The following is an 18,827-nucleotide window of genomic DNA, read 5'->3' on the forward strand; positions in this document are numbered from 1 at the left end:
TCAGTAATGACTATATGGTCATGAATTCAGCCTGGATTATATTCCCCTTTATGTTAGTGTAGCCATCAAATATGGAAATGTGTGTGTTTTCAATATGTATATATTCGTTCCTATTACATTTATGTATTCAGTGTGTGTGTGTGTGTGTGTGTGTGTGTGTGTGTGTGCGCGCGCGCGCGTGCGCACGCGCGCACTCGCGCTTCTGCCCCTGCGTGACATGGCATGCATGTGAAGGTCAGAGGATAGCTCCTGGGAATTTGTTCCTTCTATCATGTGAGTCTTGGGGATTAAATTTAGACCGCCAGCCTCTACAGCAGGCACACTTGCCCAGTGAACCATCTTGCCAACTCTGTTTTTATTGTTTGTTTATAATTATGCATGTGTGTGTGTTCTTACCTCCTGTGCACGTGTTTGTGGATGTCTCTGGAGGCCAAAGGCTTTGAATCCCCCAGGCCTGGAGTTAATAGGTGCTGGTGAGCCACACGATGTGGGTGCTGGGGACTGACTCGGGTCCTGTGGCAAAGTCACCATCCCTGTTTTTATCATTTTTGGCTGCATTTCCCAGCTGTCATCTCTAAGCTCTAAGAAAAGGGAGGACAGCATGCCTGTGTCTCCAGTTATCAAGGAAGCACAAAGCATCATCACAAAGACTTCTGCATCTGTCGAACTGGCAGACTGGGGAGCTCAGTGATTAGCATCCAGCCTCAACAGTAGAGTACAGAGCGCCGGATTCTTAGGACACTAAAGCCCATACGATTCAACCCTATTCTACCCTTGTGTGTCTATCCATGGTCATGTCTGACTCCCACGCAATGCTCCTGCAATCTGTCTCCTTGGAATTCTCTTACCATACCACTTCCTCTGCTACATCCATGTGCCTCAAAAGCTCTTCTTGCCAGGTGCAGCTTCCTCCATCCTCTGTGGTCCTGATTCAGAGAAGTTTCCTCAGCATCCCAGCTCAGCCTAGTGAGCGCCCATGCCCAGTTTTACAACCACCTGCACACAGTCATACTAAGGGGTGGCCAAGGACAGATCTCTGTGTATTTGTCCACCTTTCTCCTCTGTCCGTGGTGCCCCCTTGCTAAGCCCAGTGGGACCTTGATGGAAGGAAGCATCATCTGTCCTTAGTTCCCATTTTTACCTCCTCATGCAGGCTCAGACAAGAGTCAGGGCATGCTGGCCTTGTCCATCAGCCCCAATCGGCGATACCTCGCCATCTCCGAGACGGTGCAAGACAAACCCATCATCACCATTTATGAACTATCGTCCATCCCTTGCCGGAAGCGCAAAGTCCTGAATACTTTTGAATTCCAAGTTCAAAAGTTCACCAGCATGGCTTTTTCTCCAGACTCTAAATACCTGCTGACACAGACGTCGCCTCCAGAGTCAAACCTCGTCTACTGGCTGTGGGAAAAGCAGAAAGTCATGGCCGTTATTAAAGCTGACATTCAGAACAATCCCATCTACCAGGTACCTCCTAGCATGAGTGCCTTGCCCACTGTAAAGCAGCAGGTTCTGACTTCTACTCAGCACTTACCAGTGCTCACTTCTCCCATGCATTTTTTTTTAAACTTGAGCTTCACAATAATCATACCAGGAATATGTGGTTACTTATCCCATCTTAGAGATGGGAATCCTGAGCCCCCAAGAGGCTAAGTAACCCATCCAGGACTGCAGAAGTGGTGAAGAGACAGAACCAACTGGTGCCCAACTTTGTCATCTGACTATTTTCCTCTGGCCCAGAGCTCCTTACCAGGCCCAGCTTAGACCCAGTGGTGCTGACTAAAACTTACTGTCCTTGGTTCTGGCCCCTTTGCAGTAGAATCCTGGGCAGTAAAAGGATTTCAGGAATGGCTATAAAGTGGTAGGTTTGGATTTTTATTTTGATCAGGAGGGGTGTTACTTTTGGTTTGTAACAGGTTATGACCACATAGCTCAGGATATCCATGAACTCACAATCTTGCCTGCCTCAGCGTCCCAAGTGCTAGGATTCGAGGCGGATGCCAGCATGCCCAGCCAAAACGGTAGTTGTGTAGGAAAATGCCACTGGAGTTACAGTTATGTGAAAAGCAGATTTTCTACTGTGACTGAAGAACAAAACGAAGACCCTTTAGGAAACTGGCTGCTTAGGCAGGAAGCCCCAAGCCCTGTCCAGCACCTTAGACTCATGTTCAAACCTGCAGGACATCAGTCCAGTCCATGTTCAGAGATGGCAGCTCATCAGAGCCTCAAGCATTCGTCATTACCACTCCTCACCCAAAGGTTGATGTGTGAGCCCAGATATCACCAGCACTCACATCCGTTCTCAATACAGACATGAGTGCTGACCGACAAATCACAAAGGCAGGGGGAACCGGAAGGCTGGTTCATCCAGGCCACAGTTCCCCAGTGATATCCCCTCTCAGAGCAGAGAACACCTCTGAACTAGATCCAGTGAGCATTTCCTAGGTGCCCACTATGAACCCAGCCCTGGGGACCCAGAAACCTGGCAGCAACATGCCCTCAAGCTGCTGTCTGTCTAGTGCACACAGCAGGGTAATTGCCATTAGTGGGTGACAGGAGAAGGGCTCTGGTGGGAGACCACGTAATCCCTCCTCATGTGTGGTTTCTTCCCCACCGGCAGGGCTCCTACACGGACTGAACCCCACGTCTCTTTTTCCAGCCAGACTTCATCCCATCATGCTGGTCCAGAGTATAGCTCTGCTCCTATGAGGAGACATGTTAGTGCACACCTGTAATTACAGCAGACAGAAAGTTGGGGCAGGAGGAATAACCATTTAAAGCCAGCCTAGGCTACAAAAAAAATTTTTTTGTTGTTGTTGACTGATAGTTCATCCTGTAGGCATAGATGAGTACCTTTATCAAATATACTATAAAATCCCATAGTTTTGTAATATGCACAAGCTGTGTAAAATTAATATCAAATAGTCAAACAGAGAATACTTGCATCGAAATTCATCATATTCTCTTTTTTGTTTGTTTGGTTTTTGGTTTTTGTTTCTATCTCCTTACATTTTTCAGGTTAGCATCAATCCCCAGGATAATACTCAAGTGTGTATCACTGGAAATGGGATATTTAAGATTCTCCGTTTTGCTGAAGGAACCCTAAAGCAAACCAATTTCCAGAGGGGAGAATCCCCAAACTGCCTAGCCCACAGCTGGGTGTCCGAGGACAGGATCATCGTTGGCACCGACACCGGCAAACTCTTTCTCTTTGAATCTGGAGATCAGCGCTGGGAGACGAGCATAATGGTCAAGGAGCCTACTAGCTCCCGGAGCCTGGACATCATCCACGAGTCAGAGAGGTAACAGCGCCCTCTGCTGGGCTACTGTACACCTGCATTGTACTGCCAAAGTTCTGTAAAATGAGCCTCTCCTGATGCCTCTCACCAAAGCTGGAGAGGTTGTGCAGCAGGTAAGAGCACTTACTGCTCTTGCAGAGGATACAGGTTTGGTTCCCATCAGGAGACGTGGCGCCCTCTTCTGGCCTCGGAGGGCCCCACACACCCACGTAGTGCATTTAAATACATGCAAACTGTAAAAACAAATCTTTCTTTTAAGCCACTCACCACCACTGCACCATGAAAACCAACTGTGTGCATTTCTTCCTTCTCTTTTACCGTCTGCATTCAAGCGCAAACCCTGGCAGTTACCGCCACAGCCACGTACAAGTCTTTTTATTTTTATGCCTAACCTCATTTTTACGCACAGTTCAGTATGACAGGTCTTCGAAATGGTAGACTTTCTTTCTCAAAAGCATGTTTTCTATGGCTGGCTGTGTAATTTACCAATTCTGAGAAATAAATGATGCCCTAGAGTGTGCAAGGCCCTTGCCATGATGTCCTAGGAACACAGACCCTCAGGTAGGTGCAGTTCAATAGGAGGCAACAATGAGCAAAGAGGGGAAAGAAAATGGCCTCGGTTGTGGGGCTGTGGTGGGGCAGAGGGGCCAGGGGTTGGAGGAGATTCAGGGAGGAGTGCTCAGCTTCATCCACAGTGTAACAGGGAGCTCACATCTCACACAGCAGAATGTGCTGTGGGACATGTCAGATACTGCCGACATACCCATTTGAGGCCTATCCTTCACCGGAGCATGTCGGTATCACACCACCTTTACATACCAGAGGACCAAGGCTCAAAGGAGTTAAGTCACTTGCCCAAGATCTCAGCACTGCTCTGGGATGGATCTAGAATTCCATTTCTGCTCTCTCTGAGCTCAGAGCCCAAGCTCCCTGCCACTTGCCACCCTGTGGATTCCTTCTCCTCCACAACTCCTGTGCTTACCCACAATCCCCTCCCCATGCCAACCTCCTTATTTTGCTTATGTGAGGGCTTCCTAAGGGATTCTAGACAGAACTGTTTCCCCATAATTAGTCACTGCTTACATTAGATAGTTGAGATTATCCTGTATATGCCACCATGCCTTGGAATTTTATAATAACATTTGATGGAGACACATGTTTACATCTTTTATATGCACAGTATTTCGGCGTGTCCAGGACTCCCAGCACAAAGGCTCCTTAGCTCAGGAGAAGCAGCCCTGCTTCTCTCCTCTCCTAAAAAGAAACATCAGCTCTCAACCCTGGGTACCTTTCATGACCAATGCATTTTCTTGCTTGTGGGTTCAGCCAGGCGCAGTTCCCTCTGTCCATTCCCTGCCCATCACCCAGACACATGCAGATTCCTGTTAGCCCTGGAGGGTGTGGCCAAGAGCACTCAGTCTCTGCTCACCTAAGACCCTGTCCTCGGAAAGCCTGTGATGCCTGTGGCATGCCTAGTTGTGCCTTAACAGTCTCTAGGACATGAGCTCAAGACTGGAAGCTTCCCAAGGCAAGGACAGTGTTGGCCTCATTTACTGTCATTTCAAGGAGTCATTATAACTCTAAATCAAAATTTATGACCAGGTATAAATATTCGTGTGTCAAGTAAATGAATGAAAAGAGAAACCTGGGTTCAAATACCAGCTCTGGGTTGTGTGATTCTAGTAAACTCCATCTTCTCAACAACTTACTTCTAAACAAAATAGGAATTGCCACCCTCGGTTTACTGAGCATCCCCACCGTGCTCCAAGTCAAGTTCCAAGCAGCAATTGGCTACAGGAAAGGCGATCAGTGGGTGGCATCACTCTCAGGCAAAGACATCTCCCACCTCACCCCTGAGAAGGCAGGGCCTCATTATGTGGCTGGCCCACTGTGCTGGAACTCACTAAGTAGACCAGGCTGGCCTTGGACTCACAGGGAACCACCTGCCTCTATTTCCCATGTCCTGGAATTAACTTTGTGTGCCACTGTCTGTCTCTTGTCTCTGTCTGTCTGTCTCTGTCTGTCTCTCTCTCTCTCTCTCTCTCTCTCTCTCTCTCTCCTTTTTTTTTTTCCTCCAGAATTTATTTCTTCTCTTTAGCACTGTCTCCTAAAACATGATAGTTTCTTTCCTTTTCCAGCCTGGTTGAGTTTCCACCACCCAGCTCCCCAGCCTCCTCCATTGAACAAATGTCCACAACCACGTACACACAACAAGTGGTCCTGCCGCAGGTGTTCGCCATTGCAGCCTATTCAAAGGGATTCGCCTGCTCCGCGGGGCCAGGAAGAGTGCTGCTGTTCGAGAGGGTGGAAGACAAGGACTTTTACCGGGAAAGCAGGGAAATCCGGGTAAGCAAATGGAGTCCTGAGGAGGGTTGTTCTGCATAGCCGTGACAGAGCACGTCACCGGGAAGGACTGGGCAGAAACAAGAAACAGAGAACCTGGCCCTCAGAGATTTAGGAGCCTGTAAACTAGGTTGGAATTTCAAAGTATCCCAATCTGGATTTGAGTCCTGTGGGGAAATGTGGCCAAGTACACTCCCTCCCTCCCCGAACCTGGTGCCCCATAACCCTTCCATTATTATAACCATGATATTAATCAGACTTCCCAGTGCACACATTTATGGACTACATGATACAGAAATGACCCGAACCAGCAGGTTGGAGTCAAGAGGTCTTACACCGATGGCTCATGTCAGCAGGTTTATTGGGAAATACAGCAGCTTATATACAGTTACAGGGGGAAGGGGACAGAGTCAACAGAAAACCATCATACAATGGAGGGAGTCAGCAGGAAGCTAATCGCGAGGGGCTGCCCAAGGGGAACACAGGATGTCTCAAGTGCATCACAGCACTCAGTAGCCTTGGGACTGAGAAACCACAGCCCTTCAAGGGGGAGGGGAATAAAGAAAGCTGAAGGGTCCATCTTCATTTTCTTCCTCATTTACCACACATCTGATGTGCACTTACCATGGGTACAGACCCCATGCTTGTCGGCTGAGACAGTTGAGTCAGCCGTGACCCTCTTCTCTACAGGAACTTACTGTGTTAGGAGAACAGGGACACATCCTTTACTGCAGCCATCGGTTCCCTGTGTGCCCGCTATACTCCAGGCCCATGCGCACACACTGGGGCGTATCTGTGGAACGGTGTGAGCAGGCCCCTCAGCCCACGGCTCCCGCTCTGCTTTGTGTAGTGTGATAAGTGTGACGAGATGGGGCTCCCAGGGGCTACTGCTAGATTCTGGAGCTATCTGTCTCCTTATCCCAGGATGCTCGGGGAAGACTTGCTAGGCTTGCTTGTTAGCCGTGTGAAGAAGGGTTGGTCTGTGTACACAGACGTGACTCCAACCATAGGGAGCCATGCACAAGAACCCAGTGTCCCAGGCCCCAGGGACCCACCAAGGAGATGTGACTAGGCAGAGGCTCTGGCTTTGGGGATGAGCAGAGCCCTCATCTTTCTGAGCATTTGTCAGCCGATGACACAGGGCAAAGCCAGACTCTAAAAAGCGGCTCCCAACCTTCCTAATGCTGTGACCCTTTAATACAGTTCCTCATGTTGTGGTGACCCCACCCCACCCCCACGCCATAAAATTATTTCATTGCTACTTCATAGCTATAAATCTGCTACTGTTTTGAATTGGAATGTAAATACCTGATACGCGCAATACCAACCAACCAGAGTTTCCAGGGACTAAACCACCACCGAAAGACTATACATGGACTGACCCCGGGCTCCAACTACATACATAGCAGTGAATAGCCTTGTTGGGGCACCAGTGGAAGGGGAAGCCCTTGGTCCCCCAACACTGCCAAGGTTGGACCGCCAGTGCAGGGGATTGTTGGGAGGAGGGTAAAAGGGAGTGGATTGGGAAGGGAACAACCCTTACAGAATGGGAGGGGAGGGGATAGGGGGCTGATGGACAGGAAACCAGGAAAGGGAATAACATTTGAAATGTAAATAAGAAATACCCAATTTATTAAAAATGGAAAAAAATAAATAAATAAATAAATATCTGATATGCAACCCCCTTGAGGGGGTCAAGACCCACAGGTTGAGGACCACTACTCTAAGATCCCAAGGCCCAAGCAGATGGCAAGATTGCAGAAATGGTTCATGCAAGCTGGCCCATCAGCATCCTTGGTCACTAACAGAAGCTAACAGAAGGGGAAACGAAATCCAATTTTAGAATGTCTCATTGGGAGCAGCAGCCCCTCTCCAAGCTGCTGGCAGCAAGAGCCTTTTTCCTTCCTGCATCCTTTTACCCTGTTTAAAACCGACAGAAGCAGAGGCAAACCAGCCCCCCTCCCCCCGTCTCTAGACTCGAGCAAGATGTGGTGCGGAGTTTGTGAGCCAAGAGTTCCCCTGTGGCCAGGCACACGCTGAGGATGTGGGACCCTGACTGCGAATGACCGATGGCTGTTTTTTTTGTGCCTTGGGCAGATCCCTGTGGACCCACAAAGCAATGACCCAAGTCAGTCAGACAAACAGGATGTCCTGTGCCTATGCTTCAGCCCATCAGAAGAAACCCTGGTTGCCAGCACCAGCAAGAACCAGTTGTACAGCATCACCATGTCCCTGACAGAGATCAGCAAGGTGAGCCTCCTCCGAGGGCATCAGCGCCCGCTTTCAGTCCACGCTGGGATGCCCATCCGAGGGGCCGCTCACCACGTGGGCGGAAGCTCCGCAGAGCTTGGTACAGTGCCAGTGCGTGCACCCTAATCACATAAGCAGCGGAAAACCGAGCATGCGGAAGCAGTCGTGGGGGTGGGGCAGAGGGGTGGGAGTGCCAATCAAATTCTGGCTTGCTTTGGAATTGCAAAGGAGACCACCATAAAACACTCCAGGCAACTTAACAAAACTCACGCTGTTCACTGCACACATCATCAGGAAGAGATGTTTCAGACCTGCCTAGCAGCATGGACTCAAATATATAAAGCGAAAGCAATAGACCTCCTGCAATCCCAGTCGGGGGCTTTAACACATCCTTTTAAGTCATACTGGGGTGGGGGAGTCACTGCTACTGAGACAGGGACTCGTGTAGCCCTAATAGCTAAGCATGACCTTGAACTTCTGACCTTCGTGCCTCTTCCTCTATGGCACAGGCATCGCCTTTCCCATTCACACCAGGCTGGGGATCAAACCCAGGGTTTCATGTCCACGCTAGGCAGGCACTCTACCGACCAAGCTACATCTCCAGCCCCAGGGTGGTTTACAGTAGTGACCTTGTTATTCCGAGTTGAAAACCCAGTGCTGCAGTTAATTGTGGAATACAGCCATCACCTCATAGAGAAAAATAGAGAAAATAGCCCATACCCTTTAACTGTCACCCCTCACCTGCCCTCCCACCCCAACCCTAAAGAAATAATCCGGTATGTGGGACTTCGATGACTGGCTTCTTTGATGTAACAAGCTATCATAAAGGCTCATCTACTCCCGGGCATGTATCAATACTTCATAACCTCCCATGGCCAAATGATATTCCAGTGTACTGTTCTGACACACCGCATTTTATTTATCTGTACATCAATTTGGGGCACTCGAGTTATCTCTACTTTTTTGTTTTTTCGGAGCTGGGGACCGAACCCAGGGCCTAGCAAGCGCTCTACCACTGAGCTAAATCCCCAACCCCTATCTCTACTTTTTGATGTTATGTATATTATCGCTGTGAACACTTCCATACCAGTTTTTGTTTGGACATAGATTTTCATCTCTCCTCCTAATAGTGGAAATGCTGGTTACCTGACGTCTTTGTAGGGTTTTATTGCTGTGAAGAGACACCATGACCACCGCAACTCTAATAAAGGAAAGAATTTCACCAGGGCTGGCTTACAGTTCAGAGGCTTAGTCCACTATCATCAAGGCAGGAACCATGGCAGTGTGGAGCAGACAAAGTACTGGAGAAGGAGATGAGAGTTCTACAACTTGACCCACAGGCCTCAGGAAGAGAACTGGTTTGAGCTTCTGAGACCTCAAAGCCCACCCCCTCATCATGCACCAACTCCAACAAGGCCACACCCATTCTAAGGCCACACCTCCTAATAGTGCTGCTCCCTATGGGCCTATGGGGGCCATTTTCATTCAAACAACCACACTTGCTAACTCCAAGTTGGGCATTTGAGAAACTGCCTAAGTTCCAAACGGGGGCATCATGAGGGTTCAGGTTTCCCTTTATCCTTACGGACACCTGGGATGATCTGACTTTTTGATTACAGCCATCCCAGGAGTTGCACAGTGGTATCTCACCATCATGGTTGGAGTTTGCGTTTCCCTGGTGGCCATAATTACCAGCATCTCTTCAGGTGCTTTTTTCCCATCTGTCTGTCTTCTTGGAAGAAATTCTGATCAGATCTGTCTACATCAGATATGTATTTTAATTCCGTGCTGCCTTTTTACCACCAGACTCTATGAGTTATGCATTATAGGCATGTGAGTCTGTAATGGACTCCTGCCTCAGCCTCCCAAGTGCTGCTGGGGTTTTTGGGGTGCACCATCACTTCTAGAATCTTCTCACTTGCTTGGGAGTTCATAAAAACCCCTATTTTGATGAAGGCCAATTGGTCTACTTTTCTTCTAGATATTGTCCTTACAGCTATGTTTAAGGATCCATCACCATAGCTTTGGGTAATGAAAATTTAACCCTGTGCTTAAGAGTTTTGTAGTATTAGCTCTTAGATTTAATTCTTTGGTCTATTTTGAATTTGTGTGTGTGTGTGACATGGAGTATGGGACCTGTGGTGGCTTGAATAAAAAGTGCCCCCCAGCGGCAGCCATCTTCCAGTAACTTGCCAAAATGACAAACCCAAAAGGAAAGAGGAGAGGTACTCAGTCTATGTTCTCTAGGCCTTTTAGGAAACATGGAGTTGTTCCTTTGGCCACACACATGCGAATCTACAAGAAGGGTGATATTGTAGACATCAAGGGAATGGGCACTGTTCAAAAAGGAATGCCCCCTAAGTGTTACCATGGCAAAATCGGAAGAGTCTACAATGTCACCCAGCATGCCATGGGCATCATTGTAAACAAGCAAGTTAAAGGCAAGATCCTGGCCAAGAGGATCAATGTGCGGATTGAGCACATCAAGCACTCAAAGAGCAGAGACAGCTTCCTGAAGCAGGTGAAGGAGAACGATCAGAAGAAAGAGGAAGCCAAAGAGAAGGGCACCTGGGTTCAGCTGAAGCACCAGCCTGCGCCACCCAGAGAAGCCCACTTTGTGAGGACTAACGGGAAGGGGCCTGAGCTGCTGGAGCCCGTTCCATACGAACTCATGGCCTAATGTACACAAAGGAAATAAAGGACCCAGACTGCAAAGTGTTTTCCTGAAAAAAGTAAATAAATAAAAGTGCCCCCAGAGGCTCACAGAGAGTAGCACTATATTGGAAGTGTGGCCTTGCTGGAAGAAGTGAGTCGCTGTGGGTGGTCGTGGGTTTCCAGAAGCCTAAGCCAGGCCCAGTGTCACTCTCTCTTCCTGCTGCCTGCCAATCCAGATGTAGAACGCTCGGCTACCTCTCGAGCACGGTGTCTGCCTGCATACTGCCAAGCTTCCCACCATGAGGTCAATGCAAACTTCTGAACGAAGCCAGCCCCAATTAACTTCTTTCCTTTATAGGGGTTCCTGTGTCGTGGTGTCTCCTCACAGCAGTAGAAACCCTAAAACAGGACCCAACTGTAGCCTCGCACGTGTAGATGTGTATTAATCCGGCACCATTTGTCGAAGGACTATTGGATAGTCTTGACACCTTTGCCAACCTCAGTTGGCACATGGGCTTGATTCTAGAGTCTTAGTTCTACTCCATCTGCTATTGCTGGGTTGGATGTTCAACTGATGTCTGACTGTCTATCTGCCTGTCAATGTTCACATCTTCAACTTCTTGTTACCTTCTGTCTGTTTGCCTTAACCCTTGTGGGAAGTAAGATGTTGAAATCTTCAGCTCTTGGAGTTGAAGCACTTGTCCCCCCTCACCCCCCAAGCCCATCCCCACTCCCATCCCCAGTGAAGTTTTTTACTTCATGTCTTGGTGCTGTGTTTTTAGGCATGCACATGTTTATGACATGCCACCTCCCTGATGGATTGACCCTTTTGTCATCATAAAATGCAGCTCTGTTCCTACTAATATCCTGTTTTGAAATCTATTTGGCTGATATTACTACGGGGAGTCCAGCAGTCTCATGGGTGCTGTTTGCATGATTCATCTTTTTAAGTCCTTTTCAATACATTCGCACTTTCATTTTAAAATATACTTTCTCCGGGTTGGGGATTTAGCTCAGTGGTAGAGCGCTTGCCTAGCAAGCAAAAGGCCCTGGGTTCGGTCCCCAGCTCCGAAAAAAAAAAAAAGAAAAAAGAAAAATATACTTTCTCTACAAAGCTCGAGGTCGAGACTTTTATGTCTGTTTAGGTTTGAAGTGGGTAGGGATCGGACCCAGGTCTTCACACACGCTCTGCCACTTCTAGCCTGGGTCTTACTCATTGGCCACTCCCATTTAGTGCTATTATTGGTGTAGTTGGGCTGGCATCTGCATATTAGTTGCTTGCCACTATGACATACATGACAGATAGCAAATTAGGTGAGGAAGGAGTCATTTGGGTTCACAGTTGGATGGTATGGTTTAACATAGAGGAAGGAGCCATCTGGGTTCACAGTTGGATGGTATGGTTTGACATGGAGGAAGGAGTCATTTGGGCTCACAGTTGGATGGTTCGGTTTAACATGGAGGAGAAGGCTTGATGTCAGAGACATCTTAGGATGTGCCAGCAGGAGCGGAGGCTGCCTGCTCACATCTTTTTGGATCAGGAAACTGAGCAAATACAAGAAGCAAGGCACGGCTGTAACATCCCTCCCTCACTTCCGCTAGGAAGGCTTCACATCCCAAAGGTCTACACAGTTGCAAGAAAGTGTCACAAGTTGGGACCAAGTGTTCAAACACATGACCCTATGGGGGATAATTCACATCCAGACTGTAAGGTTTAAAGAAAAGAAAATATAGAGTGTGAGATAGGTACAGAAATTCAGAAAGTAAGCGCATTCCAGGACATCAGCAGGCCATAGAGGTTCCTGGCCATGGATTCTGAGGGAGACTAGTGAGCTTGCTTGATTGGCACCCTGCCTTTCCACAACTACTAGGCCTACAGGGAGGAAAGAATTGATTCCCTTGGGGGGGGTGTGAAGGGGTTGGGGGGAAAGCAAGAGTATGTTTAAAAGCTAGCAAATGTAAACTAGCAGAAACACTGTTGCCAAACATATTGAGGGCAAAGGAGTAACAGATGTGCAGCATCTGTCTTCGACAGGAAAGCTGAAAGGAGGTGGGTGGGGTGGACATAAATGTAGGAATTCTCATTTGAGCCTTTGTCTTGGCTTCAGAACAAACCTAGCGTGTGTTCATCTCTTTCAGTTTCCCAACTGTCACTCTCCTCTGTCACTAAATAAAATGCCTCAGATGATAGACATTTGTAACACCCAAAAGACCACCTACCCACTGCTCATGTGCTAATGGTTCTCACATAATTAGTACAGTGTCTATGGACAGAAATCTGGCATTGTTTATTAAGACACTTAAAAAATAATTCATAGCATTTACCCAGAATTCCACATCCAGAAACTTACCCTAAGGAAGCAGTGAGTGATAAACAAAGACATATTCAGTCTGTAGTGTTATTCTCAAATAACAAAGTTAAAAGCCACATAAATGTTCCCACAGAGGAGGATTGGTTAAAGCCTAGAATGATAGACTTGTGTTGCCATTAAAATAATTAATTGTAAAGTTTTGTTTATTATTTATTTGTTTTTGTGTAAGTTTTGCCTGTAAGTGTATCTGTATAGCGTGTATGTGTGTGTGTGTGTGTGTGTGTGTGTGTGTGTGTGTGTGTGTGCACTCGTGCCTGTGCCTGGTACTGTAGGAGACCAGAAGAGAGCATTAGAGTCCATGTAAGACACCATGTGGGTGCTGGGACACAAACCCAGATCCTCTGGGAGAGCAGCCAGTGATTGTAACCACTGAGCCATCCCTCCAGGCCCAAAAATTCTATCTATCTATCTATATATATATGTGTGTGTGTGTGTGTGTGTGTGTATATATATAATTTTTAAAGACTTCATACAACAAATCTTGACCATATTCACCTCCCAGTTTTTCTCCCAGATCTATCCCCTGTGTCCCACTTCCTGTCACACATCCTGGTCCTCCGGCTCTTACAATCTTTCCACCCCCTTTTCTGGGATGGTCCCTGAGTCTTCAGTGTGGGAGTTGTCTTGTAGATGTATCCGCTGAGGGTGGGCACACCATGGCTACTTTAAGCATTGTGGATTTCTGCAATGTCCTCTGCTGTCTGCAAAAAGAAACTCCTTTGACAACGGTGAGAGCCGCACTTCCTCACGTGCATAAGGATAAGTACTTAGAATACAGTTAGAGGTTATACTGGCTTAGAAAAACAACGGGCTGTCATAGAGTCTCCTATAGCTTCCATGGCCTCGCCAATGTTTTAAAATAATACCACTTCAGGAAAGCCATGTGTAACGTCGGAACAATTTGCCTTAGCGTGAGTTCTGTGCACACGAGCTAACAAAGGGCCCCAGGTGCTAACGCACGCTGGAGGACACAGTCAGACTTTTGCTCACCCTGCTGGATCTCATTCTGTGTGGCTTCCCCAGGGAGAGGCCGCCCATTTCGAATACCTGCTGTACCCACTTCACTCAGCGTCCATCACGGGCCTGGCCACCTGCATCCGAAAACCCCTCATTGCCACCTGCTCCCTGGATCGCTCCGTTCGCATCTGGAATTACGAATCGAAGTAAGGAGGAAAAGGCTCCACAGCTATCGAGAGAGTCAGTCAGTTACGTCTGTTTATGCAAAGTGTTTTAATTAGAGAGATTTACAGTCTAGTGACCTAGATGCTTTGAGCTGGAAAAGCCTTTTACTAAAAACCAGATTAGTCAGCAGCCTCTCAGTCTTGCACGGGCTAGAAAATTACTTTCTGGCTTATTAAATGCTTGCTATACGCCAGACACTATGCTAGACCCTAGAAACATAGAGGTGGGCACCCCACACTAGCACCCCACCTTCCCTTTCCCCAGTTCCTCCTCCTGCAAGGCTCTCAGAGAAGACCTTTGGCTCCTCCTCCTTTTCCACATCACTGCCCCGGCCACCCTTAGCTCCCCACCAGTGATATTCTTCTGGTATGGCTTCCATGAGGATCTCCGAACGCAGAGTGGACCTGTATTCCTCTTTACTCTTGTGTGTACAAGGGGCTGCTGGGAGATACTATTTGTAAAGAGTCCTTGGGATGCTTGGGCTTTAGACAGGGCTGTGCGTCCATTACTAGCCAGTGTTTCGACTCAGTGCTCACCGTTATCTTTAGCCAGAATCCAGAAAAGAGTAACGGCACACAATAAAACAACTGGGATACACAAAAGCAAATAAAATGGGCGCATTGGTGGGGCTAGGGGACTCAACTCGTACCTCAGTAACTCAGTGCACCTTTCTCCCAGCACACTGGAGCTATATAAGGAATACCAAGAAGAGGCCTACACGGTCAGCCTTCACCCCTCCGGACACTACATTGTGGTGGGGTTTGCTGACAAACTGCGCCTTATGAACCTGCTCATTGATGACATCCGTTCTTTCAAAGAATATTCCGTCAGAGGATGCAAAGAGGTAATGACTGTGGGACCTAAGTCTGTCTCGTGGGACCCTGGTGACTTAAAACAGCAGCCAGAGTGTCTGTCACCAGACTCACCAAGTGCATGGTTCTGTCCATGATTTTTCTTACTTATTCATTCATTCTTCTCTTCTTAAAAATGTATTAATTTTTGTTTTATGTGCATTGGTGTTTTGCCTGCATTCATGTCTGTGTGAAGGTGTCAGATCCCCTGGAGCTGGACTTACAGGTGGTTGCGAGCTGCCATGTGGTTGCTGGGAATTGATCCCTGGTCCTCAGCAAGAGCAGCCAGTGCTCTAACCACTGATCCTTCCCCCCCAGCTCCTGTCCACGCTCTGCCACGCCCACCAAAACCATTTCACTGGGCCTAGGGCTTTGTGGGATTCCATCTGTGATAGGCCTGAGAATCTTAATAAAGATTAAGGAAGAAAAGCAACCCCAAGATGAGAGTCCCAGCCAGGAAGGTAACAGTGGAGATTGTGAGGAACTGGGGAAACTGAGTCAACAGTAAGATGCCGTTGCGGCCCATCGGATTTCCCCCAGATGGCTTAAAGAAGCAAGTCAGTGACGTAAAGCATCACCCCCCGAGCCTGAATCAGAGCTTCTGCAGACACCATGAGGTTCTGTGATAGATGGCATTGAGCTACGCTTTTTCTTTATCGGTGGTGTCTGGAAACAGCCCTTTCCCACCCCACCCAGACTCCTGCCTGAACTCTCCTGGGAAAGTGGCCTCCCCTCGGATGCCCACTTCATGCTTGCCCTCTCCCTCCCTGTAGTGTGCCTTTAGCAATGGAGGTCACCTCTTTGCTGCCGTCAACGGTAATGTGATTCACATCTTCACCACCACGAACCTGGAGAATATCAACAACCTGAAAGGCCACACAGGGAAGGTAAGTCGGTGGCCCGTGGCCAAGGGGCACTGAGACACACACTGTGCTAGCCACAGGGCCCACCCAACGACGAATTGCAACTGATTCAGTGAAAGAAAAACTTGCAGTCTGCCAAAGAGGTGGGCTTAATTTAGGGGGGCTTGGTCCTGGGGAAGTGGTCAGGAGTTACACACACAGACAGAGCTGGCGGCCATAACCATTACATATGACAATGCAAACCCCACAGATAGATCACAGGGTGTGACAGAGGGACGGAGCAAAGGTGTCAGGCGACACACAGATGATCTGACAGTCTACAGGACCCCCAGTGCATAGAAACTTGTCCATCTTCGTGTTTTACACTGTGTTTTCCTTGGTAGCCTTTCTCTGAGTCCTGACCAGTGCTAACACAAGAAAAAGTGGAACAAATGGCAGTTAATAAAACCACTGCAGACAACATGACTGGGGAGGCACAGAATCCAAAGAGTGTTCAGATCCAGTATCAAAGCAGTGCATGCACTTAGGGGTATTATGAGGTCACCGGGTTTTCCTATAATACCATGAACAACTGAAGTGTATCTTTCAAGAAATGAAGGACAAAGCAAAGGTGGCTGAAGATGTTGACTTGAGAGGGGATAGACACTGTCCCCAACAGGAGCCCTGGGGTCACGAGATCGGCTACTTACAGAAAACCAGGAAAGCAAATGTTAAAGATCAGAGGAGCCAGGTCTACAAGGATGGAGAGAGGGGGAATCATGGGATGAACCTGTGGTTTGACTGAAATTAAAGGTAATGCTGTGAGCTTATGGCTTTTAAGGAAGAGAGAGGTCAGCAGATCCAGAAAGACGGGAGCCGGTGTGTCCGGGCATTGAAAGGGAACGGAAGGCCAATTCCGTGCAATCACTTCCCTACCTCAGAAGTGTAACATATATTAAATCAGTACCCCAAAAATCCTACAAAATGGTCCAAAAGAAGAAAGGAAACTGTAGACCTATATCCTTCATGAACACAGGCCGAGAAATTTCAAGCCAGCAGAACCCTGAAACCTAGCAACATACAGTCACAGACTGTAACCCAGTGAGGTTGATCGTAGGAGTGCAAGGCTGGTTTGACAAGGTAATCCACTGTATTAACAGGCTAAGTAAGGAAACGCTTCAACCTCAAGTATTGTCAGACTGAGCTCCAGAGGAATGGTACACCTAGGCCTGGTCGCTCCTAGTCTTTGTCGTATTCTATGTGTTTATTTATTTTTGTTTAACTCTTTTACTAGGTGTGCATGTGTGTGTGGCCTGAGTGTAGAGACCCGAAGAGAGCCAATTCTCTCCTCCTGTCATGGGGATCCCTGGGATCAAACTCAAGCTACCAGAGTTGACAGCAAGCACACACTTACCCACCAAGCCATTTCACTGGGCCTATATTTTATTTTCATGGCATAGGTCAAACTTACCAACTCTATTTTCTTTTTATTACATACCCTAGTGTACATCGTGGTGACTGGGTGGTTGGTTGGTTTTGAGACAGGATCTCGATATGTATCCTTGGCTAGCCTGAAACTTGCTATGGGGTAAACCAGGCTAGCCCCAAACTCACTGAGATCTGCCTTCCTCTGTGTCTGGAGTACTGGGATTAAAGGTGTGGGTTACCACACCTGGCTTATAATACTACTTTATATAACTTTATTACCTTTTTAAAAAAGAAAATGTAACATGTAACATGGTAATTTCCTAAGCAGCTAAGAGACAGTGTGACTGCATGTTACATGTTACATTTTCTTTACTCTCGGTCATGGAACCTTGGTATTATTTACAATTATACTCATTTGCTTTTCTTTTTAAAAAGAAGAGGGTATCAGATCCCATTACAGATGGTTGTGAGCCACCATGTAGCTGCTGGGATTTGAACTTAGGACCTCTGGGAGAGCAGTCAGTGCTCTTCACCACTGAGCCATCTCTCCAGCCCTGTTTGTTTGTTTGTTTGTTTGTTTGTTTGTTTGTTTTTTAAATGTAAGTTCTGTGAGCCGAATCCAGGTCCTCATGCTAACAAAGTGAGCACTTTATCAACTGAGTTGTCCCCCAGGCCCTAAGTGGTTCTTTGATCATTTTTACCAGGTATCTTAGGTCACTGGGGAGGCCAGCCGTTGATCACTCTGCCGTTCTACAAGTTCACTCTAAGCTACCATTTGCAGTCTCCTGCGAATATTTTAAAACTAAAAAGGTCCTCAAAGGGGGCTAGAGAGATACCCCAATAGTTAAGAACATTTGCTGCTCTTACAGAAGGCCCCAGTTCACCTCCTAGCACCAGGGTGGTGGCACACAGGCATCTGTAACTCAAAGTCTAGTTCCAGGGTATCTGACACCCTCTTCTGATCTCTGCAGACTCTTGCAACCTCTGCCAAACCATACATTCACATGAGATAAATAAATCTTAGACACTTGCAGATGCTCTTAGGAAGAGTTGTCAAAAAACTAAGGAGATGGCTCAGTCAGTAACGTATTTGCCACATTAGCCTACTGCGCTGGAGCCCAGAACAAATCTTACTATGATGTCTCAGTCCGTAATCCTAGAACAGGCAATGCAGAAACAAGTGGATCCTTGGGGCTAGCCTAGTCTACTCAGTGAGCTCCTGATCAGGGAAAGACTCTGTGTCTAACAGCAAGGTGGGTTTGCTCCTGAGGATCAGCACATGAGGTTGAACTCTGACCTTCACATACACACAGCACATACCCCATACATGGGCATGTACAGATATGCACACACAAATACAAACATTTTCAAAACAGGAGTAATAATTGATCAACTACAACATTAAAAAGCTAATCTGAGTCAGTAAAGGAAATAGGAGTACATTGTTTCCCAGAATTTTACAGATCTCAGAAAAGTGTGGCCGGGAAGCCATGTTTCATGCTTACAGATAGGCCTCTACCAGGAGGTACGGTGTATTAGCGTATAGTCCGCCATAGTGTATTAGAGCCCCTGAGTTTGTCTTCTCTCCAAGTGGGTGTGTGT

General features: G+C 47.5%; 2 protein-coding genes across 2 annotated transcripts in view; both read left to right on the forward strand.

The window, feature by feature from the left end:
• The window catches only part of Cfap57 (cilia and flagella associated protein 57), a 78,661-nt gene that overhangs the window by 17,883 nt on the left and 41,951 nt on the right, over positions 1-18,827 (forward strand). The window contains exons 3-9 of the mRNA XM_032899181.1: positions 1,154-1,470; positions 3,022-3,305; positions 5,441-5,648; positions 7,743-7,895; positions 13,946-14,085; positions 14,783-14,948; positions 15,729-15,842. Of these exons, the coding sequence (XP_032755072.1) occupies positions 1,154-1,470; positions 3,022-3,305; positions 5,441-5,648; positions 7,743-7,895; positions 13,946-14,085; positions 14,783-14,948; positions 15,729-15,842 (1,382 nt within the window). The remainder of the gene's footprint in view (positions 1-1,153; positions 1,471-3,021; positions 3,306-5,440; positions 5,649-7,742; positions 7,896-13,945; positions 14,086-14,782; positions 14,949-15,728; positions 15,843-18,827) is intronic.
• LOC116897759 (60S ribosomal protein L21-like) lies at positions 10,093-10,575 on the forward strand. Its single transcript, XM_032899190.1, has one exon. The coding sequence runs from the start codon at positions 10,093-10,095 to the stop codon at positions 10,573-10,575; it is 483 nt and encodes a 160-aa protein (XP_032755081.1).

Source organism: Rattus rattus, chromosome 1, assembly GCF_011064425.1.
Source record: "Rattus rattus isolate New Zealand chromosome 1, Rrattus_CSIRO_v1, whole genome shotgun sequence".
In the NCBI taxonomy this organism is placed as follows: Eukaryota; Metazoa; Chordata; class Mammalia; order Rodentia; family Muridae; genus Rattus; species Rattus rattus.